Source organism: Rhodnius prolixus, unplaced genomic scaffold, assembly GCF_049639745.1.
Source record: "Rhodnius prolixus isolate KJV_2025 unplaced genomic scaffold, Rpr scaffold_1, whole genome shotgun sequence".
Taxonomy (NCBI): Eukaryota; Metazoa; Arthropoda; class Insecta; order Hemiptera; family Reduviidae; genus Rhodnius; species Rhodnius prolixus.
In genome coordinates, this window is record NW_027411581.1 from 65794810 (window position 1) to 65819007 (window position 24198).

Here is a 24198-nt window from a genome sequence, read left to right on the forward strand (position 1 = left end):
ACCTGAATAGCAGTTATACCAATAAAAGCATTCATTAGATTCTTGAACGTATCCTCATTTCCATTATTGATGACATCGATTAAATCTAAACCATATGGTTTAAGTGCAGCTGCACATTTATGGATGGCCTTAGAGAATGGTTTTAAGCACATAAAAGCACGGCCCATTCCAGCCCATTGAGAGCCCATGCCAGAATAAATAAACCATACTTTTGCATTATTATTCTGCTTCTGGAATAGAAGAAAACATTAAATTAGGTTTTTTTAGAATTCTGTTTCACTACATTTGGAACATTAAGTGGGAAAAAATAACATTAATATTTAAAATTGTAACTTATTTAATGCATTCCATACAGGAAGGGATTAACTCTAAGGTGAACACACTGAATTTACACCCGGAAATCCCAGGTTCGAACCCAGCTGTCAACCCTAAGATGTCCTCTGTAATGACAGAACACTATACCACGGCCAGTGGATTGAACCGGAAATTCCAGGCGCAAATTAGATGTTGAGGCGCCTTTACACAAAATAAATAAATTTCATACTAACAGATATTTCTTTGGTACTTGAAGACGTTCCTAGTATACAATATCCTCTGTATGGATGGCCAGGAATATTCCTTTTGTGCACATTATTTATTAAACTAACGAATTCGTAATCTAGAGGAAGAACTTGAATCTGCAATAGGAGGTAAATAATACAAAGAGGTATTATTTGTAATTACAATTTCTTTTGTATTCAAATCTAAATATTATTATTGTTAACAACCTTCAATTTAATCAGAAAAAAATAAAAATCAAATCTCAACACAAAACAATACAAGAAATCCATTTCCAAGAAAAACATTTAAAAAAAACCTTTTTAAGAAAAAAATCCACACATTCTTCAGTTCTTCCGGAAACTTGAACTAATACAGGTTTGTTGTCAGTGTATCTTATAGATTTTGGTTTAGGATTCGATCTCAATATCAGATTAACATTTGATCCTCCAAATCCAAAAGAATTGATCACCACCAATCCTCCATTCCATTTCGTGTTTTTGTCCACAACCTTGATAAAAATAATCAAAAATTGTTAGAAATGCTATAGAAATAATGCTACTCAGAAATTAGAAATGAAAAATTACTTAATTGGCTTTGTTCAATTTAAAAAATTGAATATGTTCTCTCCAAAGGTAATAGAAAGGTCAACTATTTTATAGATTCTTGAATATAAATATAAAATAACAATCCCATAAACATGAGTAAATTGGTTGCGACTCAGTACAGAATCATTTTTATTTTTAAATAAAACACTTTATACATAGAAATATAATCACCTTTAATTTTCCATTACTGAGAGCAGGTATATTTTTATTAGGATTATGATAATGTAAATTTCCAGGTATAATCCCAGTTTCCATAGCAATAACTACTTTGGCTATACCACAAAGTCCAGAAGCGGGTTCACCATGTCCCATATTGGATTTCACTGAGCCTATTAATAATGGTCCCGAAGTACGGCCACTACAGTAGATATCTGCTATGGCATTAATTTCTTGTACATCTCCAGCCTGGACAAGGTTGAAAAATGAGTTACAGAATTTAACCAAATTTTGGAAAAATAATAATAATTACAAGGGAAGGGATTAGCTATGTGGTTAGCGTAATGTCAACAGACTTGAGCTGATCTAAGCACGCTTGCAAGAAGTTTGCCTGTTAAATTCACTGTTAATAATTGTAAATTAATTAATTACAAACCTTCGTTCCAGTACAATGAGCTTCAACGTAAGCTACATCCAGTGGGTTGATTTTACTTTTTTCAATAACTTTAGTCATAAGTGCACTTTGCATTATCCTGGAAGGATACGTGGGACCATCTTCTTTATATCCATCTGTGTTTATCTCAATGTTAACTACTGTCGCATATACTCTTTTGGCTGCACTGACCTTCTGGAGGAAAATGACTACGGCAGCTTCTGAACGAACATACCCATTGCCTGGAAAAAAAAAATTGTACGATAAACTAGAATCAATAAGTTTCCCCATTTTAGATTTAATAAATTTTAATGTAGAATACAATTTTAAATTATTTAATTTTAATTGAAGTTGTAAATAACTAAAGAGCCAGAGAGGTATGTAGAATCATTAAGTTTAAAACTTGTCATTCTTTTTTTTTTTTTTGCAATTAATCCAAAGAGAATCAATTAATTTTTACACTTACAGGAATCATCAAAAGATTTACAAATTCCATCAACGCTAAGCATGTTCAGCTTGAAAAACATTCTGGAATATTGGGGATTCAGTAGAAGATTAGTACCTCCAACAATGGCCGCATCACAATCACCTTTTTTTAGCGCTTCCACGGCTAAATAAAGTGCATTGAAGGAACTTGAGCAAGCAGTTTCTATAGTCATACTTGGACCTAAATTACGCAAAAAAAAAAATTGAAATTTAATGTAAAGAATATACTTTACTTGCTTTCTGGTAAAAAAAAAAAAAAAAAATTAAGTTCAAAAGTATGAATTAAAAAGCTACGTATTAAAAATAACAATCAATGTTACCTCTCAAGTCAAAGCAGTACGATATTCTGTTGGAGCACATAGATTTGTGGCAGCCTGTCATAGCATAACCAATAGGTTCGCTGTTTAATGAGTGGTATTCTAATGGGTCATTGCAAGTTACAGCTATGAATACCCCAGTGTTGCTACCTCTCAAATCCATTGGGTTTGTGCCTGCAGTGAAGTCATTAAAATATAAAAACTAATAACTTCAGTAAAACTTCATTCTATTACTAACTAGAATGGAATTGGTTTGTAGCTTACCACTATCTACAATAGCTTCGTGCGTAAGTTCAAGCAGAAATGCTATACTTGGGTCGAAAGTCTCCGCCTGTTTTCCACTAATACCAAAGAAGTTGGCATCGAAATTAGATATATTTTTTAATTTCCCAGTTCTGGTTGGAAGACCATAAATTCCTAATAAAGTAATAACTAATAAGTAAAGGCATATCCTGACTAGGAAAAATTGCCAATAGTATTTGACATTTTCTTAGCACACTATAGAAACTTTTAACCTGGTGTCCATCTTCTATCATCGTCGGTAACCATATCTCGCCCTTCCATCAAGTTCTGTTGAAATTCATCCATATTATCCGATTCTGGAAATCGACCAGAAATACCTGATATTGCAATTTCTTCATTGAATTGATTGGTCTCCTCATTAAGTGAAGGCAATAATCCGTTTTTCATCCTTTAAACAGAAATCATAATTAATATTTTCATTTATTTATTTTTATGCTTCAAAATGCTTTACACAATTAAATAAACTTAAGTAAATATTTCAAGTTTAGAAATACATACATCAAAGCAAACCGCCTTTATGCAAAAGTAAAGATAGTTATAATTATGATTCGTTATATTATTTGCCTAAATATTTTGAATGTTGAAGATTGATTTCTTGAATGATTAAAGCAAGTAATCTGAACTATTCAATCAACATACATGAAGCAATAAGTGTTCAGGAATTGAATGATTTACTTCAATGCGATTACTAAATAAAAATAGGCGATTCTACTCTGTACCGCCTTTTAGGCCACGAATAATGTTTAGATCAGTAATAAATCGAAAAGTTTCGTTCGATATATTCAGCTAAGGGAGTTAATTAGTTTCTTTCCCATCATACTTAAAATTTCCAGTTCAAACACTTCCAAATAATATTCTCCAGGGAGAAATAATGATATCTCTGATGCAATGCAAGAGAAAGAAAGGAAATGTTCGATACTTTATTCAAGGCGCCATTTCGGTACGAGGACTTTTCCTTCTCTAGCAACATTTATATCTGTACCTCGGAGGGAAAAGGCACCATGTCACAAAAAGTAAATTTTACAGGGGGGCCAAATGAAGATATTTTTCCAAATTCATTTTAGTTCTACTTTTCCGGTTATACTCTTTCCTGTACTTCTTCACCATAATTATTATAGTAGGTATGGCCACTTAACCTCCCATATTTTAAAATATTTTACTTTCATCTCCATTGTGAAAAAATTTATGCCCATGTAGTGCCTTTTACCCTTAAGTAATGAAGTATCATAGCGCTTTTTAAAAATACATAAATCGCTTAATAGTAAACATAGGCCATAGTGCTTTACACCTGTAGAAAGAGCAACAAAAAATTTGTAAAATGATGTCAAAATCTGAAAATCGAAAAAAATGGACATGGTGCCTTTTCTCTCCGAGGTACAGATATACAACAATTCATAGCGGACTTTGATCCGAATGCTCTTTGTTCGGTGTTACAGGAAGGGACTATAAGTGATCATGAAGGCAAGAATTTTAAGTTCTGCCACCGTGAGGTTATACATGGAGAGTACTTCCTGTGTGGAAGTAAACAGTAGATACTTGGACGTAGGTAGAGGATGTGTTAGTAGTTTAGATTACACTGTTCATATTCATGAGTTGCCTTAGTAACCGAGTGGTTAGAGGCGAGGTTCACAAAACTAAGATGTATTGGTATTGGGTTCGATTCCCGGTCTAGGTCTTGGAATTTATTTTATGGTTAATATGAGAGAATTTACAGTAAAGTATGTTTGCTAATCGCCTCCGTTCACGATACCTAATTTTTGTAGTTACTTTTTGTTTTTAAAAATAACTCTCAAAATTGTTCCAATTAAAAAAGAAATATTTACGATTGCAATATATACAAAAGAAGTTTTGGCGAAGCGTGTGGTTGGCTATTACGGTTCAACTTTCTGAAGGACGAGAGATCTGTGGCTTGGAAGAAGAAGAAGATGATGATTTGTGGATGATGATCTCTTAATTAACACTACTTCCTTAAAGAATCTTTCTCACTTATTCAGTTTTTCAACTGATTGTGAGTTCATCAAAACACCGTAGTGGAAGGAATACAGGGAAGAAGATTTGATAAAGAGTACGACCCGCCAAAATGCTAATAGATCATCCTACTGGAAACTGGGCGCAGAATTGTCACATTTGCTGCTACCGAAAAAAAATTAAAAGTGCTGATATATTTTGTTACAAACCTGTCGTATGGATACACACAGCACAAATAATTTTTTTGTCTTGTTGAAACACTCTCTTTCACAAAATCTCTTAATTTTGAATTAACACTGAAAATAAGGCCACTTTTTTTAAAAAATTCAGCTAACACTTAACTGTACTGTATTTACCAAAACAAAAATTATGTATGGTATCTGAAAGTACGTAATGAAGTCTTTATATATTTGACTAGCCCAAGGCCAATATTCTGATAGATTAGATCTGCGAAAAATTCTGAATTTTGTTAAAACAATGAAATTCTCTGATGAAATAATTGAAAACACATTAATATTCATTAGGTTAATTAAACAATTTACAAAGAAAGTAAATACATTAATAAATCTAGTTATAAACTTTCAAGTTTCAAAATTCCAAAAATTATAAATCCGCGAATTCCATGCAGTGTACACAAAATGTAAACAATACGGAGGTACCTGATGTACAGAAGTGTAGATCAACCCATAATTTTCTTTTACATGTTAGGAACAAAGTTTTTCATTAATAAAATTTAGTTCTTTCATTCCACTGATAGAAAAATATTTACTAAACGATATTTTTAAAGAAAAGAATTCAGCTTTTCCGAATGTGATGGGCTACGTGTGTAGAGAAGACTTGGGTAACTATCTTGGAGGTTTTGTTAAAGTTTTCCCCTCCCTTAGAGCCTCAAAGCTCACTGTCACGTGATGAACAGAGCTAGGAGTCTAATATTGTGCTTGAAAAAACACTCCGGGTACCAAATGACTACAGATGTTGACGCCCACGTAATTTGAAAGTAACAAAAAAGGTAAGAGAAAGCTTTCAGAGAATATTACTAAATATTTTAATGCAATTTTGTTGCTCACTTTTGGCCTTTTTTTACTTTTAAGAACAGCTCCAACTATTTGTTTTACAACTTTTATTTAAAAGCTTTTTTTATCCAGAAAAAGTAGATTAGGAGCTTTTCTGGAAAGGGGGGTCTTATTTTAAAGTGTCACTACGGTTTATTGAACTATCTGACCATCCAATACGAACTATAAGGATCAAATATGAGACTTAAATGTGAGTCGAAAGAGGGCAACTTTACTATTTCAGTATTTTGACGTTTTCTCGAAAACGACTGCCTACAATTTTCTTTAAACTTACAGTAATAATTATAGATTTGTAAATCTACAACATTAATTTGTAACATTTTTCCAGTCAATTTCAATTAAGAGTACTTTTTGAAAAAGAAGGTGATAGATTCCCACTGTCATTTTTCTCCGATGTTCCTATTTCTTATGTGCTATTAAGCGGGGGTTAAATGTATTGCTAAAAAGAAGTTTGAAAAACATTCTTCAATCGTAAGTTCCTATTCAATTAATTGATTTATACTATCTCGAAAATTGCTTCTAGAGCCCTTTTTGATCCTGTATACAATCTATACGCTACATTTATAACTTACCTCAATAAATATTAACTGGTATACACAGTCAAAAGGAGGGTGCCCATTTTTTTTACTGGTTGGGGTGTATTTTTCCTAACATTTACCAAACTTATACTACCAACTTAAGACCAAAATAGAGGTATTTAATGTATTATTAGAATTAGAGGACATTTTGTAAAAATTATTTTTTGCATAAAATTTATAGAGAATTAATAGTCGTTCTATGTGCAATGAGGATAACTTAACGCCCTATAAAAATCCATTTTATTTTATTTTTTTTACGAACTAGCCTCCAGCGTTCTACACGGCCCTAGCAAGAGAAAATCTTAAGTGCCAGCTGCTAGGATACGAACCGGGGATTTTCACGTTGGGATCTCTTCCTTTTACTGCACTTATTTTAAATTGTGCCTAATTTCACCAAAATCAGATCAACGGTATCGAAGTGTGCTTTGGAATATACATATATTCACACGCATTTTTAACTAAAAATTGATGAAATCTTAGTATAATATATATTTTTTTAAAAATACCAAATTTTGTGTGTTCTATTTCAGTTTTAGTAAGTCGTTTTTTTTTGTTTTTTTTCAATCAGGTAACAGTAAAACAACAAAATTGTAATAAGAAAATAATATTTTTACGTATACAAATTTTAAACAATTATTCATTATTTAGAAAACAATACAACAGAAAATATAATTACTCATATAAATTTAATTGACTGTGTAACTATATGCAAATAATGAATATTGGGAAAATTATTGAGAAAAGTGATAGTAACATATGCAAAAAAGACATAAAAAAACATTTTATTGTATTTATTTAACGATATAGCAGTCTCAGCTGTAAAGGAACCTTCCTCCATCGAATTTAATATAATTGTAACTAAATGGTCACCTGCTAAAAAATTTGTGTTAAATGATATTAAGAGCATTAATGCGATTATATTTCCCTTAAAAAATGTTTAGTTATTCATTATTTTATTGTTTTCTGATTGGGTGAACTGAGCACAAAAAAAATGATTAATTGGTCAAATCTTTGAATCACTAAAACACTTAACGTCATTTAATTTATTTGGGAACTAGGTTTAGAATGAGTAGTCGTATATAGTAGATAGATATGGAAGGTGTGTTAGAATTTAAATGGTACTGTTCATAAATGTAAATAAGAATATTTCTATTATGCTGAAAAGGTAAATATGTGTAAGTAGAATAATCGCCTATTTTTACAGGCGTGGCTTAACATCCAACTACCAATTAGGTTTCGTGGACGGGGACAGAAGCTCATATTTTACTATAAACAATTTTTTCTAAAAACTCAAAAGTAGTCATTCGCAGAATTCGAATTGGGGATCACCCACTTACAAAGCCAACTTCTTGATGGGCTTATAACTACATATTTCTAAATAGAATACATAGGGTGTTTTCTTTATTAATCGAGATAATTAAACAGCCCCTATACACTAACTTATCCAAGATTTCACAATTTTATGAACACAAGTGATTTTGGACGTATCATGTTGGTAGCCATGAGTTAACCAAGATTTGGCAGTTCTTTGTAGCCTTGTTATTTGGTAGGTATTAGTGATGGGCAGAACGAGTCCGTCTTTGGACTCGTTGGATTTGAATCAGTTCCAGGGTTGGAATCGATTCCAACAACTCGTTCACCGATTCCGGTCTCTGTACTTACCCTATGCATTAGTAAAAATGTCACGCAATTCATTAAAAAATATCATTAAATGTTAGCTTTCCCAGTTAATAACAAAACTATATTTCTTTAACACACATTGAGTACTATCCCTAATTTCCAATTGCACTGATAAATATAAAATTAACAACGTAACGCAAAAATTAACATAAAAATAGACTAGTCAATTATAAAAATTAAAGCAATGATGTTTAGTCATTATCTAGCTTGACCACTGGAAGACTGGAGTTAACGTGCTTCAAGAGGATCCAAGGTAGAGAAACGGAAATGGGTAGGAAATTATTCCCATAAAAAAAATTCTAACCCTTCAAGCAAAATGATAATTACTCATAAATAAAGAAATATTTATTTACTAGGACTTGTATATCAAGCTTTAAAAATATTATCTTATTATCTTACGAAAAGAAAAAGCTGTGTGCTTAATCTTTAACATAGCGCTGGACACTCTTATTCTTATCTTCATTGGGTAAGTTTAACCGTGTACATGACCGTGAGACAGTCAAAGTAACACTGAGCCAAAATTTAGTATTACCTAATTGGTTTACTTACTGCAGTATCCCTCCCACTCTATCACCAATTTCACAAACATTCATCGATTGGAAATAATTTTTAGTTAAATATTCGTTTTATTTGAATACAAAAAACATTATAACGCTTTCTTAAGATGATTTTAATTTTTAAAATTTGTTTTTGTCCATTACTCTTATATAATACGAAGAATTTCAAATAAAATATAATATACAAACACAATGATCTAGTATGCAGGTGGAGTCAGTCCTCGTTACCATAGCAATGGAACCGTTAAACAACTCCGGTTCCAGCTCCAGCAATTTCTATTGGCTAGATTCAGTGAACGAAAAAATGGAACGAGTCCGGTTTCAAAAGGATTTAAATCACTCCGGATTCGACTCCACCAACTCCAGTGGATTTAACCAATGAAAATGCTAGAGCTGGGCCGGAGTCGTTTAACGGTTCCGTTGTCATGGTAACTACGACTGACTCCACCTGCACACTAGATCATTCTGTGTTTGTATATTATATTTTATTTGAAATTCTTCGTATTTTATAAGAGTAATGGACAAAAACAAATTTTAAAAATTCAAATCATCTTAAGAAAGCGTTATAATGTTTTTTGTATTCCAATGAAACGAATATTTAACTAAAAAATATTTTCAATCGATGAATGTTTGTGAAATAGGTGATAGAGTGGGAGGGATACTACACTAAGTAAACCAGTTAGGTAATACTAAATTTTGGCCCAGTTTTACTTTGACCGTCTAGCTGACATGTACACGTTCAAGCTTACGCCAATGAAGATGAGAGTAAGAGTGTCCAGCGCTAAGTTTAAGATTAAGCACACAGCTTTTTCTTTTTGTAAAACAATAAGATAATATTTTAAAAGCTTGATATTCAATTCTTAGTTAATAAATATTATGAGTAATTATAATTTTGAAGGGTTAGAATTTTTATGGAATAATTTCCTACCCATTTCCGTTTCTCTACCTTGAATACTCTTGAAGTAAGTTAACTCCAGTCTTCTAGTGGTCAAGCTAGATAATGACAAAACTGCATTGCTTTAATTTATATTTGACTAGCCTATTTTTGTGTTAATATTTGTATTACGTTGTTAATTTTATATTTATCAGAGCAATTGGAAATTAGGGATAGTACTCAATGTGTGTTAAAGAAATATAGTTTTGTTATTAACTGGGAAAGCTAACATTTAATGATATAATAATATAATAAATTGCGTGACATTTGTTCTTATGTTTAATCGTTCCAAACCTTCTGCTGCCTCATTTTCATTTTTATTTGCCTAAATTTTTTGGGGCGGGGCGGAATCACTTTTTTTAAAAATAGGGATTTGAATCAACTCGTTCCACCATCGGACTCGTTCCAATGGAACGAGTCCGCTCAAATAGCCCATCACTAGTAGGTATGCCATTATAATTTAGCCAGTCAAAATCTGATTTCTATAGCAACATTGGAAAACTTCAGTTTTAATAGTATTCAAGAATGCGATACCATTTTTGTGCATCTTGTTTTTTAGGTTACTTTAATTGTTACTTAAATGTTTTAAATGGTTCACTTATTAATAAAAATAAGTAATAAAAATTAATAAATCACTTATATTACGATAGTACACATTATGTATTAGATATTGGACTTACTCGAAAACGTAAGAATGTCTTTCATACTCATTCATGGCAATTTTCACTTTAAAAAATAATCCTTTTATACAAAATAAAAGCTCAAAAGTATTTATATGTTTGTTTGCCATTAAATAATAAAATTCCATTGAAGTTGGACAGTCAGCCTAACCTAACCCATGCCCTCTTTAGATTCCATCGTGAACGTTTAACAACGTTTTGTGAAAGCTGTTCAATGAATTTATGAATGCCTTTTTGTCAATTGTGAATGAGTGGGTGTCGTATAAGGGAAAATAAGAGACTGTTAGATGCTGTAACAAAGTAATCTACTACGGTCATTTTCCATCGTTAAAAGAATCTTCAAGTACAACAGGACCCTTTGGTTCACGATAACTTTCTTCTTGTCAAGGTGGAATATCACGGAATTAACACTATTTTTTTAAAAAATTATTATTATGTTACACAAACATTCATAACCATTAAAAAAAAGTATCAGTGAATTAAGTTTTTTTTTTATATTTGAGATTTTCTTGTACACTAAAATCGAAACTGAACTACTTCTAAATCAGTGTACAGCCTGAATATTGTTACAGAATTAAGTATCTTTAGTTAGTATCTTCTTTTAGTAAAACATGTTCCTTTGAGAGCTAATTTCAGCGCCTTCTGAACTCTAGGAGGCCACTCCTTTCGCCCCACTATTCGCACTACCCTGCCTTCCTATTTCCCACGGTCTCGTACGTAACTTCTCATATAAATAATAAGAAAAGTGGAAACAGTTTCTTTTTTCAGCCTTTTCTCATGTTTTTCAAACATATGAAGTTCCATTTTTATTGTTCACAATTTAGTTTTCATGCTTACACCATCGTTTAATTTATTTTCAATAAACATTTTATTTTCCCTCAATTTATAAAATCGTAATCAGAACAATGAATATTTAAATGCTAAAATTCATCAATAATAAAACAATTTGGTAATAATGGACTCCCTAAAATTAATTAGTTACCAATTATTAATAATAATTATAATAAACTTTCACTAAGAATATAATAAGTAATTATTCTTTATTTTCTGAGATTCTGTTTTTTTTTGTTTTTTTTTCACAGACAAAACAATAATAATTTAAATACAGATAATACATTAATAAATTAATTTTCTAATTAATATTATTGTCAATGAGCCTACATGTCCGCCTTATTCTTTGTAAAGGAATACATATTACTGAGAACTTTAGATAAGATTACGTTTGTGAAAATGCATAATATATTGAGTCATACAGGTGCTAAAGTTCAATCACTTAATTACTTTCTCATAGGCAATCACTGAGAATCGAAGGCTAAACCAACTAATTCTGAGCCTATTTGTACTGTACAAGTGAAATGTAAATTAAACTATGCTATTTAGATAGAGAAAACATTTTTGAGATATTTTTCTTGTTTTCACTTTATGAAGTAAGAGAATATATTATAATTGAGCAAATTTTTTTAAATTTTCAAATTTCATCGGAAATATTCCTGTGATTAGAAATAGTGGTTTTATAAATTAGACTGTGTGGAGAGGGGTATCCACCGTAAAAATTGCGGAAGGTTCAAATTAGGTTAACTTACTACAGAGAATACCGAAAAAAGGCATACATGGATTTTTTCTTTAGTTAATTAAGTTCTATAGTTTCTAAAATGTAGTTATTTTAAGCGGGGCACATTGTTAAAAAAATTAAAGTTTAATCTTTAATCTGGTAGCACTGAGTGAAAAAAATATAATTTAAAATTCCGCCATTTCCCAGGTTTCATTTAAAGCTGACGACTACGTTGATCAAGTTGCAAAAAAAAAAAAAAAATCCTTACAGTTATGTTACGATTACAAGTTCGCTTAATTAATGTGAATTCATTTTTCCATGTTTTCAAGTGCATTTTCCAGCGTACTTCTTTCTTTTTTTGGACAATCATACTGACAAGGTAAAAATACTTATCATGATTCAAAACAAAATTAATTAAAATGTAAATTTATTAAAAAATTATTCTCACATAAAAAAAAAAGAAATTGAATAAATAACCCAAAAGGAAGAAAGAATATTGCCGAGTTCAGTCACAGTTTGTTTTTTCTATTTTTTGCCAAGGTTTCGATCAAAGGTCTAAACAGTATTAATTTTTATGTACTGGTATAACATAAAACAGACAGGATAGAAGACATATCAACCTTAGATGTAACAATGAAAGAAATATAGAATAATTGTGAATAGCCTAGGCCCTGAAGATGGCCTTAGTTCCTTGGTCGAAAGCTTGGCAAAAATAAAGAATAATGACTGAAATTGGCAATACTCTTTCTTCTTTTAGGATTAATTGTATCAGTCGCCAAAACGACAAACAATACTCTAAATTCTATCGTACAAAAACATACTATTAAGGGTCAATATAATGAAAATTTCACATTACTGATTTGAAAAAAAAAAAAATTGTAAAATTAAAGCTTATACGTAAATATTTATAATTAGGAACTCTTTAAACGTAGTATAAAAATTGAAAGATACATAATGTTATCACTTACTTTCCTATTTATAAAACAGCCCATAGCAACCATTTCTCCAACGTTACTCTATAAGTACAGGGTTTGCGCAATAACTACGTCATCTCTTGCATGTTTTCTATTATTATTATAATTATTCAATTAGTTCACACTTTTCAGAGAATATATATTATATTTAATTCAAGGCGATTCAACATCAAAATTCATTGCCACCCAGATTTTTTTTTTTTCAGTGCACTGCCGGACTCTTATTACTGGCAACACTGTTCATCACCGAGCAGTCAGCTTCTTAATTTCTTTAAGATTAATTATAAATAAATTTGCGTTTAAAATACAATTAGCTTACGTATTTTCTGTCTTAATTTAATCTCTCCTTAATAATATTATTTTATTTAAAGGCACTTCTGACGCATCTGAGATTAATGGCGGCCGGAACTTAACTATTCGAAAGATGTACTCATAGTTATGGGTGACGTACAAAACAGAACAATCAGCTGTCGAGGTTCGCAAGAAGAAAAAATAATAATCTAAATACATTCCTTGATTAGAAAAATCCAAATCCTTTAACGAACTGTGTATTTGTTTGTTTTTTAATTTAAAATTTGAAGAACTGCAAAACAATAAATGAAGCGCATGAAACAAAAAAATCTTAGCTTTTTTCATTAAAAGAATGTGGTGACAACAAATAAAATTCTGTATAAAAATGTTGAACTAATATTTTTTTTCATGTACAAATCATGTTTGTTTACACTGTAATCTTAATTAATTTATTACAAAAAATAATGTAATAACTAATTGGTTGATTGGCTGTTCTTGATACAAAAAATTTACAAAGGAACTTATTGTTTTTAATAATAATAAACATTAAAATATTACTCTGAAAAAAATGCTATCTGATAAATTTGATTAAAACTTGCAGCCCATATTATAGGTTTTCCAGATGTTTCCTTAAGCGCTATAGAAACGATGGCTTCATTTCCAAATTCAAACTTTGCAAACGGTTTGCTTAATTTCAAACTTAGAAGATCGTAAAAATGTTTAGCCTTGTACACATATAGAGTTCCTAGAAAGATATGAAAATACTTAGATACAAGACCTTTTATTTATAATATTTAAATCAAATATAAGTTTAATTAGACAAGCTGCATTAAAAAGTGGGGGGAAGATGCCAGTTGGGGGAAGATGCGAGTATCGTCAGATTTTGCATATCTACAACTGGATGACAGCAATTCCTACGTTAAAGTGTGTTGTAAACAACTGTGAATACCGTGCTTGTGAGTATTTCTATTTATATCTAGTTTAATCGTCGTTAAACTGAAAATTCAACTCTTTGAACTTGGTGAGTACCCACGTTATAATATTTCGTTGTCGATACTTAAGGTTTGGTGATGAATTGACTAGATTAAACGTAATAATTCCGTGATATTTGTGTCGTGTACAGCTTGGTGAGTACGTGTTAGCTTGAAACAACATGACTGAAGCCTTAGTACAAAAATAAACCTATGTGGCGTCTTCCTCCAGTGCTTGGGGTAAGATGCCACCTATTGAACTGTTTTAATTTCATATTTATTCTCATTCATTATTACATTATAATGATATATTTTATAATATAAAATCAATATAAACCAATTACTGACACACGAAATATAGTTTTTGTATAATACATTAATATTATTAACCCTTGAGCCGTCGCCTTATGTGAAGTGCCATAAGCCGTCACCTCGGGTCATATTGATCCAGCATTAAAAACTATTAAATAAAAAGGAAAACTAACTAATATCATGTTATAGGGAATAGAAATTAAAGACAAAACTTTTTGGCAGCAGGCCCTTAACAACCCGGACGCAGAATCACCAGACTTCAATTTGGGTCTTTGCTGAGCGCCGCGTGGAATAGGGCAGTCACTGTTGGAAATGGCAGCGTGGAATTTTCTGCATGCGAAATTTATCCATATGATCCGCAAAAAATTCCAGAACATGCTTATACCATTTCTGACAATATGAAAGAAAATTTGAATGCCACACAAGAAGTTAACACACCTCTGGCAATAGCTTCAACAAGCAGCAGCGGTGCCATCACTTCTTTTGAAGAAATTAGTCCTATCCCCAGATTTCAGAAACCCAAGCAAACTCGAAGAAAGAAACAAACTGCTGAAGTCCTTACGACGGTGGAGAAACGGGAGGCATTGAGAAGAAAGGCTGCTCTGCCGACAAAAAAAAAGGGGGAAAAGTACAGCAGAAAAAGAAAAGGAAGGACAGTTCATCTTCAGCATCCTCCGCTCCCGATAATTTGGTAATGACCAGTGGTGAGAATGACGTTGAAGAGGAGGACGATGATTTTTGTATTGAGTGTAAAGGATATTTTTATGATAGGAAGGGCTTAAAATGCGATTGGCTTCAATGCATAACATGCAAGAGATGGCTACATGAAATTTGCAGCAAAGACAATTTGCATTGCAAAAAATGTTAAAAATTAAACAAAAAATGTCTTCTGTTCGGTGTTCCTTCCCCTCAGTGTTTAATGAGAATATTTTGCTGTTTACCTAACATTAAATTTGTAATTTTTTCTTTCTCAATTTATATCTTAAGATATTGTTGCATCTTCCCCCGCATCAACTGGCATCTTCCACACATGATGGGGGAAGATGCCAGTTTTGACAAATTTCATTCAAATGCATTTATAATGGTTTTGCAATTAATCTAATATACTAATATATCTATATGTAATTAAAGAATATATATCAACCTAGACGTTGATACATTTGGTGTTTTTTTTTCGATAACCCAGTTTCCTACAAAACGGAAATAAGTGTCAAGTGTGGCATCTTCCCCCCACTTACCTTATGTATTACCTACAGTTACTAAAAAGAATGTTAATTGTTACTAAGTTTTATTCTAACAGAACCTCTGAAAGGTTAGTCCAGAGCATGCGAAATTCCTCGTACTAGGAAAGCAAATAAATGCGATTATAACAAATTGAGTTATCAAAATCGATTAGAAATATCGATTTTGTGGTACACAATTCTTTGATTTTTGTATCCGATTAAAACTCAGCGATCAATGTTCGACGTAGCTGGAAGACTAAATTTAACTAATATATTAAATTAATTTTTCACTTCTCGGGAAATAGCACCAATGATATTCTTTAAAAATCGATGGTCTACAAATTTTATTTGTAACATTTTCCAGGAAAATTCTATTAAAAGCACTCATGGAGAGAGAGAGAGAGGTTATATTTAATTATATATAAATAAAAGGATAACAGTGTTGCCAAAATTTGGAGTAACGATCAAGTACCACTTTAGAATACATTTTTTTGTTTACTTTTCAGATAGTTTTTTCGAAATTACCTCCCAATGAGTGTCTCTAACTTACGTAACATACTGCATAAATTCAGATTAATAATTTTGATTCGATAATTCTTTGAACGAATGAGGTTATTGTTGTTACCCCTAAAGTGCTATTGCTATGCAAAGTGCGTTGTTAAAGATCTAGATTAGATAATATTAGTAAGTTCACATATTAGTGAAAAATTTTTTTTATTACTGCATATACTCCGTTCAAATCAGAATTTCTGTTGAAATAAACCTATTATACAACAATTATATATTTAATTTTTGAGGATTACTACTAACCAATATCAGTGCCTGCAAATAACATCATACCATGATAAACAATAGACGTGAAATGTACTGAAATATCATCGAATGGCCGATACTTCTTTACTTTGCCCAGTACTTGGATAATCATCTCATGCTCTATGAATAAAAAAAAACAGCACTTATTAAATGATTAAGATACGAGACTTGATCATTTAAGGTTAATTGCTTTAAACAAAAACAAAAAAAATATCTAGCAGAAGTATTCTACAGCAACTTTAAAAGACAAAATACAGTGTTTTTACAAGCAATCTATGTTCAATGTTGATGGAAGTAAAATAAACTTTTGTAAAATTGAAATATACCCATTATGCGCTCGAAATTATTATTATTTTTTTTTTTTTGTATAGTGTGCAATAAATGAACTTAAATATGGTAAAGTAAAACTGCTTAATTAAATTTTACTGAATTTCTTGTTACCTTTTTAAAAATTCACTCAGCTTACATACATATTCCTTTCATAGTTGTTTTTTATTTTGCTCTAATCCCACAACATCGCATTAAATCGATTAAAAATTAAATGATTAAAAATCGATTAAAATTAAATGATTAAAATCGATTAAAAAAAATTAAATTCGGATTGAAAAATGTAAAAAATAAGTAAAAAATGTAAATATAAAAGAAAAGCCATTTTGCTAGCAAAAGTATAATTTTGGTTTAAAAATATTACTGAAATAATACGAATATTACTGAAAAATAATGGAAATTTCTGATTTTATTTTCTGTTATTACCAGCAGGAAAAGTTATTACGATAGTGCCGATTTTCTTTCTATTTTCATTTTTCACCGAAAAATCCATTTTGTCCAGTTTTTCTGGGTCTGAAAAGTGGTTTTCCACAAATTTTTTCTAGTGTGTTTATAGTTAAAAGTAACATAACTCAAAATCAGAAGGTAAGGTTATGGGGGTGAAGAGTGCTTTTAAACACATTTTTTTTTTTTTTTAGCCTTGCTGGTTGCTCTTAAAAAAATTTCTACATCTAAGAAGAGACTCAAGACTGTAAATGATCCGATAATGACAGAATGCAGAGACCATTGTTTGTAGATCGGCTGAACGCTAAAAACGTTTTTGGGCGCCATTGATATCAGGTGACATGCATTAACTTAAAATAAAAACTATTAAATAATAATAGCTCTAATTAAAGCATTCAATTTTTTTACTGATTAGAAAGAAAAGTCAAGACGGGTTCCTAAGAGCGATCACTTTTCAACTTATTTTAAGATTTTTCAGAATCTCACAAGGGTTCATTTTATTTCAAGCCCGATTTTCATAATAATTTATGTATTTACATGCTACTTTAATGTTGAGAAAGTTTTTAAAAAAAAAACGCTGGCAAAAATCTAATACTTCAGCAAGTAAACTCATTATTGAAGTTATACTTACCAATGAACTGTTCCATATTAACTGATATAATCACACTATCCCCAGAATAACATTTAATCGATTTTCGCCAAGCGTGTAACATTGGTAGATATGAAAACGGATGGTTATCTACGGGTCTTAGTTTATCATCGAACACTTCATAATATATTCTTCGGCAGGAAAATAGATTCTAGAAGATAAAAGAAACAAAAGAATTTTGAAAATAATGTTCAAAAAACAAGGTTTTTTCACATTTTTTAAAAAATCCAACTTACTCTGTTAGTCCAACAATGTTCAATTGACCAATAATTGAATAAGGTTATTTTACGCACTTTTCCTGGATTTTTTGTCAGTGTTATGTAACTATGGTCCTCTCTGGTATCAATTTTTATCACTTTTGTTCCAAAATAACTGCAATAAATTTATCTTCTAGAGCACTTGTTTACATTTATTCAAACTTCTCAAATTTCGAAAGTTATCTTATTTTATAAGAAAGAATTCTTTAAAGAACAAAAATTACATTATACTTTCTAGAAATTATACAACAAAAAATCTTAAATATAGATTGAGCCTTAAATTCCTACATATTGTGGTTGATAAATAAATTGAACAATTTAGTAATAGAAAAGTTAGTAATAAAAATGGCCTCGTCGAAACAACGAAGGATATGAATTAAGAAGCGACAAGGCGAACGAAGACAAATGCTATTGACAAGGCATTATTAGCAGCTGAAAATAAGTTATTATTATTTTTTTCAAATATTTATTTTCCAAACTTACAAAACTTGATTATCACCAGTTAGCTCTTCATCATAATCTATTTTTAATGTGTGCATATTCAAATCACCTCTTAAAGAATTTTCAAATATTAGTCTCACCCTGTCGTGAGAAAAATCTGATAAACTCGGTTTGTCTGTAACAACGAAATATACATAAAGTTTCAAAAAATATATTATAGAAGCATCAGACATCTACAGTGCTGGATAAAATTTAATATATATATAGTTTGCTATCTGTAGCATGGTTGGAGGACTGAGATTTCAATTCCGTAGCAAATATCTTCAAATTACAAAGGAAAAACTGTTATTTTATTTATTTTTTTTAGATTATGGTAATAGGAGTTGAAAAATTGATTTCTCATAATCTACAGACAGTCCAAAGGTTTTATAGATTCGATAATGTTTCACATAAATAAGAACTCATACTTTAATTTTGAAAAGAACAGGTTATGTTATTTTGTAAATACTTTTATTATACTCACTTTTATTCACTTACCCTTAGTGAAAACATATGGTCGCAGACTGATGATGTTTCCTCCCTTATATAGAAGTTCGAAATTCTCATTTTGAAAATTAATTGCAAATAAAGATCCAGGATTCCTTGTGCTGACAAGTAACCAAACTCCTGAAAAAAACAAAAAAAGTAATAAAATACTCATTATTATTAAAGTTAAATTCAAATCCAAGAACCAGGTCGAAACTGCATTCGACAAATTCCTTGTTACTATAGAACCTATTTATTTATTTATTTAGCAGGGATGGGATAGTCTTTGTTCTCTGGTTGACGAAGATCAATTAAATTGAACGAGTAATTGTTGAGAGTTACAATTTTTTAAAGCATACCCTCTGGAATCCGCAAAACTTTCCTTCAAATCAATAATATGCAATTATTTACTGTCAGTGATATTACAAATGTTATCTTTTATTTTCACTTTCTAGCCTAGTAATTATCTACTACCTCATTCCCCTCAGTAATTATCAACTATTTTCCATCTTTTACTTATTTCAAAAAGGCAAATATGAAGTAAATAGGCTTAAAACCAATTGCGAATTGTAATACATTGCAAAAGTATTGTAAAACGTCATAACATTTAAAAGATAGTAATACCTAGTCTTGATTAACCTCAATCCTAAACTGTTACTTGTACTTTTCAAGCAAATTTCGCTCACTAAATGCCTTTAGCAACATTCAAAATCAATCATTAACAAAAAAATCATATGGCTCAGATGATGAATAATTTCTGAAGAACACTAGAAATGATTATTTACTGATAACCTGAATTTACAACGCTGGTAATTTCACAGTTGGAGAGTTTATGCAGAACCTTCTGCGTGAATGACCATTTAGGCAAACATAACCATTGATGCCAATTACTGTAGGCAGTTTTCCAGATATCTAATTTATGATGGATATAAAACTTAGGGTCCAAATTTTCTAATATTTTCCTTAGAGAACAGAACTCAATTTCGGCGAGGCAAACTTCTTTCCACTTCTGTAAATTGAAAAAACACATTGATTTCCTTATTGTTAACCACATTCTCAAAGACATGAAAATCAAATATAGCGTATTATTAATTAATTTCATGGAATTTAGAGATGAAGACATTTTGCAAAAAAAAAAAAGCAAAATATTTATTGTTATATAAACTTATTAATAAATCAAACAAACTTTTTTAAGTGGTAAGGGCGGATCGTCTAAAATCTGCTTCCATTCTTTGGAGACACACCTCATTCTAAGCAAAGAAGTGCCATCAACCTTGGTCAAGATGTGTTCCTTCATTTCGACAGGTAGATCTGACAATTGTTTCTTGGTAACAGACATATTGGAATTCTTCAGTAGTTTGAGAATTCCTAATGACAATGATTAAGATTTTTTTTATTATTATTAATTAAATTTAGCAACGCACAAATACACTTAGTAACTACTACTCACCTACTTTTTAACTTGGAATGAATGTCATCCATGAATTCCTCACAATTCAACTCAACATACTTCACAATATATCTAAACTTCAAACGGAATAAAAGATGGAAACGCAAACATCTAACGAGAATACTTCAGTTCCTGCTGATTAAAATGAACCACTTCGTGCTCTACGTCCTTTCACTTCCATAATTATTAATTATTACCTAGTATAACAAACAAAATGATTTTATTTTAACAGACTATCACATTTTCAAATATATGTACAAAACTTTTTCAACTAGTGGTAGAAGAGGGTTTAACTTAGTACATTTTGAACGTACAACGTAAATTATGCAAGTTGTCTTTATTTCTAATTAGTTAAGAATTTTCATTCGTATTCAGTGATTTTATCTGCACAGTTTAGACTGTGATTTTATTTTAAACGTCTAACAAGCCTATGTTTAAACCATTTGAATAGAGTTAAGGTTAAATAGCTTTGTTGTTATTCTTGTGACAGCATGTAAACAAATAATTTCACACTAATGGATTTTTAACTACTACTTGACTAGATTTATGATGAATTTTCAAAAAAGATTTCTTTTTAACTTGTTCAAACAGAGCTATTCAACTTTAATTTAATATAAGCAAATATAAAAGTTATAAAAAAAGAAAATTATTTGAAAATGCTTACCCTCCGTTATGCTGGTGTCTCTGCGCTTGCTTGAGAGTTTTAATAACCTTCTCTTCTCGAGCTATAACCTTGTTAGATTGCCAGGATTAAATCCAATTTAGAAATCATTGATTGTAAAGCAGATAAGAATAATTGTTAATATAGCTGGGGTGTTGTCAAGTGCGGTTAGTACATCTAATCATTTAGATTATTTGCTAAAGTCATTTTTTTTAAAACGAAAGAATTGTTTTTATTGTGAGTATATCTTTTTTCTCTATTTTTTTTTTTTTTACAAGTACTTCTAATTACCCACTAATTGCTGCAGTTCTAAGCTTATACACATTTATTTTTATAGGCATTATATCCCGAACTGATTCTAGCATTATGAGTTTCTTAAAACATTGCTCTAGGATAGGATTAAGATCTTCGATAAGGAGTTTTTCAGCTGGAAGTGATGCATTGGTGGATGTTAAAACTGATAATAAAGGTATGTATATAGTGATAATTCATAGATTTATTTTGAATTGAATTAGTCTTAATATTGTCACTAGAGAGCAGTATACAAATGCTGCTGCTGGTGATTATCTAATAATAGCATATTCATAAAAGATGAGTACTATTAATCTTTAATGATTCATTTTCCCTTCTATTAATAAAATAATGGATTTCTTTAATTGCTAGTTTAAGAATCAGGAATTTCAAAGTGCTTAGCTATGAAACTTATACACATAAAACGAAATTATATCAAGTTATAAAACCTGATTCTGGCATGTTTCCCATTCAAGAAGATTACGAAAAAGTGTAGATAGTTGATTTCTTTTACGATGATTTTTTGGCTAATTAGTACATAGAAATTGCAGCCAGTGTAAACGATAAGTTGGTTGACTGACTCAGCCCTATCTCACTAATGAACTTATTTTTTTATTTTTAATCCAAAAATGAGGAGTTTCTTTTGTTAGGACTGTATAATCAAGGACGTTAGAACCTTTTTTTCTTTACATTCCTCATGATGTGGAAGTAATAATTGTAAAAGAGGTGTTAAGATGGATTTTTTTTTTTTCGTTGCGTATGTAAAGCTATTAAGATTTCAAGATGAATGTTCCAGCATCAACAATTTATAAACCTGTTGATTCAAAAAATAATTAAATAAAATGGAAGAATATAGGAAGTATTCATTTCTTTTTCTGTGACTGTTTACGCCCAACCAAGGTCTTTTAACAAACCAGCATTTTTAACAAGGCATTAAGCCAATGGTTCACTAAAAATATCTTAACAGATACTTTTAAAAAAAAACATTTGCAGGTATAGCAACGGTAACTATGAATCGGCCTCCTGTTAATTCATTAAACTTCCATCATTTGGAAGCGCTTCATCAAACATTTCTTTCTCTTGAAAGGGATAGATGTCGTGGAATGATCCTTACTTCTGTAAGTTATTATTATTATTTTTTTGCACATTTTTTAGGGGTTAATGTTGATAAGTAGTCAGAGCATGATATAAAAGTGTGCGTGCTTATATCTGAAGTTAATAGATCTTGCAATAATTTTTTTTTTTTTTAATAACTTCTAAACGTTTCAGAAAATTCTTCTATGGATCACTTATGATATTTCTTTTCTTATAGTCTTCTCCAACAGTATTCTCTGCAGGACTTGATATTCTAGAAATGTACCAACCAACGATAGATAAAGCACGACAATTTTGGAGAATGCTACAAGATACTTGGATTAAACTGTATTCTTCTCCCTATCCTACAGTTGCAGTTATTAATGTAAGTACTGTTAGCAAATAGAGGTTTATTAAAATAATTATAATTATAATAATAAAGTAAAACATTAACAATTTATGAACACAGGGCCATAGCCCAGCAGGGGGCTGTCTTTTAGCTTTAAGTTGCGAATACAGAGTCATTGTCCCTAAAGTTACAATAGGATTGAATGAAACTCAGCTAGGAATTGTCGCTCCTCAGTGGTTAGTGTTAAAAATGTGTATAAACAACTACTATTCTGTATATTATATAAAGAATAATTTTTTTTATTTATTTATTGTATTTTTCAAGGTTTCAGGATTGTTTGAAAAATGTTATCGGTGTTAGAAAGGCTGAAGTAGCTCTAACGTCTGGTCACATGTTCACATCAGATGAAGCATTAAATGTTGGACTTGTGGATGAAATTGTTAATGATAAAGAGGCTGGATTAGTAGCTGCTGGGAAATTTCTTGCAGTCCATTCCAAAATTCCAGGTAAGGAACCTAACCTAAAAAGATATTTTTACAATCCACTTGGAGTCTAGTTTTTCTCATACTTTTCTCTTCTCTTACAGTTTTGGCACGAACCTCAGTGAAACTGGGCTTTCGAAAAGATACTTTATCTCGTCTGGTAAATGGACGCGAAGTAGATACAAAGTTATTTATAGAATTCATAACACATCCTAAAGTGCAAGAAGGACTTGGCAAATATCTGGAAAGTCTTAAGAAAAAATAGAGTTGCTATTTTATTTTATTTTATTTTTTTAAACATCTCTCTTTTGCTATTGATATTATAAAAAAATTAAATGAAAAATATTTTTTTACATATTGCTTTTTATGAGTGTACAGATAATTTAATAAAATTTTACTAAATTTACTCGAAAAGTTGTTTTGTGCGTGTGTGTGTGTGTGTGTGCTAGTATTGAATTTTGTGGATTTTTCGTTTTTGGTAGATACCAAAGGGTCCAAATATTTGGACCGATTCCTCGCTAATTTGAATCCTTAATATAATATTTTTTCGGCAAAATACGGTATGAATATAAATTCATATTTAATTGGACTATTAAATTTTATATTTTATTTTTTGATAATTGCAGTGAGACAAAGTAGAGTGAGTTTTTATTACATTTCTTCTTTTTTAAATTTTAAATTATTAATTAAATCAATACGTGAACTATAGAACATGTGTTTAAATTATTTTTGAAATTAGTGTGAGAAGGTTATTAGTCTAGCAAAGGGTGAACGGTTCTACTTCTTAATAAATAATTTAAAA

The 24198-nt window shown here is 30.5% G+C and overlaps 3 protein-coding genes and 2 long non-coding RNA genes across 10 annotated transcripts in view; 3 read left to right on the forward strand and 2 right to left on the reverse strand.

Annotated features, from left to right (window-relative positions):
- LOC141446170 (uncharacterized) overlaps positions 1-2340 on the forward strand; it is a 45034-nt gene extending 42694 nt beyond the window's left edge. Inside the window, exons 2-3 of the long non-coding RNA XR_012453560.1 lie at positions 356-689; positions 2203-2340. This is a non-coding gene — a long non-coding RNA (uncharacterized lncRNA). The remainder of the gene's footprint in view (positions 1-355; positions 690-2202) is intronic.
- The window catches only part of LOC141446160 (fatty acid synthase-like), a 49124-nt gene extending 42125 nt beyond the window's left edge, over positions 1-6999 (reverse strand). The window contains exons 1-11 of one of the 3 annotated variants that reach the window (XM_074112620.1): positions 5468-5606; positions 5018-5104; positions 3053-3228; positions 2802-2954; positions 2541-2711; positions 2201-2401; positions 1738-1976; positions 1317-1550; positions 857-1048; positions 549-677; positions 3-230 (exon numbers count right to left, since the gene is read on the reverse strand). In XM_074112620.1, the coding sequence (XP_073968721.1) occupies positions 3-230; positions 549-677; positions 857-1048; positions 1317-1550; positions 1738-1976; positions 2201-2401; positions 2541-2711; positions 2802-2954; positions 3053-3227 (1722 nt within the window). In that variant the 5' untranslated portion in view covers position 3228; positions 5018-5104; positions 5468-5606. Of the gene's footprint in view, positions 1-2; positions 231-548; positions 678-856; positions 1049-1316; positions 1551-1737; positions 1977-2200; positions 2402-2540; positions 2712-2801; positions 2955-3052; positions 3229-5017; positions 5105-5467; positions 5607-6788 lie in introns of those variants that run through there. The other 2 variants (XM_074112622.1, XM_074112621.1) reach the window with 2 other exon arrangements.
- Positions 5679-13345, forward strand: LOC141446168 (uncharacterized). Its single transcript, XR_012453559.1, has 4 exons — positions 5679-5817; positions 6210-6352; positions 12070-12241; positions 13208-13345. It is a non-coding gene; the product is annotated as an uncharacterized lncRNA (long non-coding RNA).
- Positions 13346-13507: 162 nt separating this feature from the next.
- Positions 13508-21334, reverse strand: LOC141446165 (uncharacterized). 3 transcript variants are annotated; one of them, XM_074112634.1, is made up of 10 exons: positions 21204-21334; positions 20544-20736; positions 20276-20457; positions 19882-20098; positions 19102-19230; positions 18607-18739; positions 18103-18238; positions 17849-18017; positions 16444-16566; positions 13508-13872 (listed from the first exon to the last, which is right to left on the reverse strand). In XM_074112634.1, exons 2-10 carry the CDS (start codon positions 20569-20571, stop codon positions 13682-13684), a joined length of 1308 nt encoding a protein of 435 aa, XP_073968735.1. In that variant the 5' UTR covers positions 20572-20736; positions 21204-21334; the 3' UTR covers positions 13508-13681. The 3 variants fall into 3 exon arrangements, with proteins under 3 accessions (XP_073968735.1, XP_073968737.1, XP_073968736.1); XM_074112636.1 differs by having other exon boundaries at positions 20540-20736; XM_074112635.1 differs by lacking the exon at positions 21204-21334 and adding an exon at positions 20854-21002.
- On the forward strand, positions 21248-23802 carry LOC141446166 (enoyl-CoA delta isomerase 1, mitochondrial-like). 2 transcript variants are annotated; one of them, XM_074112638.1, is made up of 7 exons: positions 21248-21367; positions 21538-21669; positions 22485-22609; positions 22804-22950; positions 23035-23150; positions 23239-23420; positions 23501-23802. In XM_074112638.1, the coding sequence occupies exons 2-7, from the start codon at positions 21567-21569 to the stop codon at positions 23659-23661; spliced, it is 834 nt and encodes a 277-aa protein (XP_073968739.1). In that variant the 5' UTR covers positions 21248-21367; positions 21538-21566; the 3' UTR covers positions 23662-23802. The 2 variants fall into 2 exon arrangements, with proteins under 2 accessions (XP_073968739.1, XP_073968738.1); XM_074112637.1 differs by having other exon boundaries at positions 21296-21437.
- Positions 23803-24198: the final 396 nt, after the last annotated feature.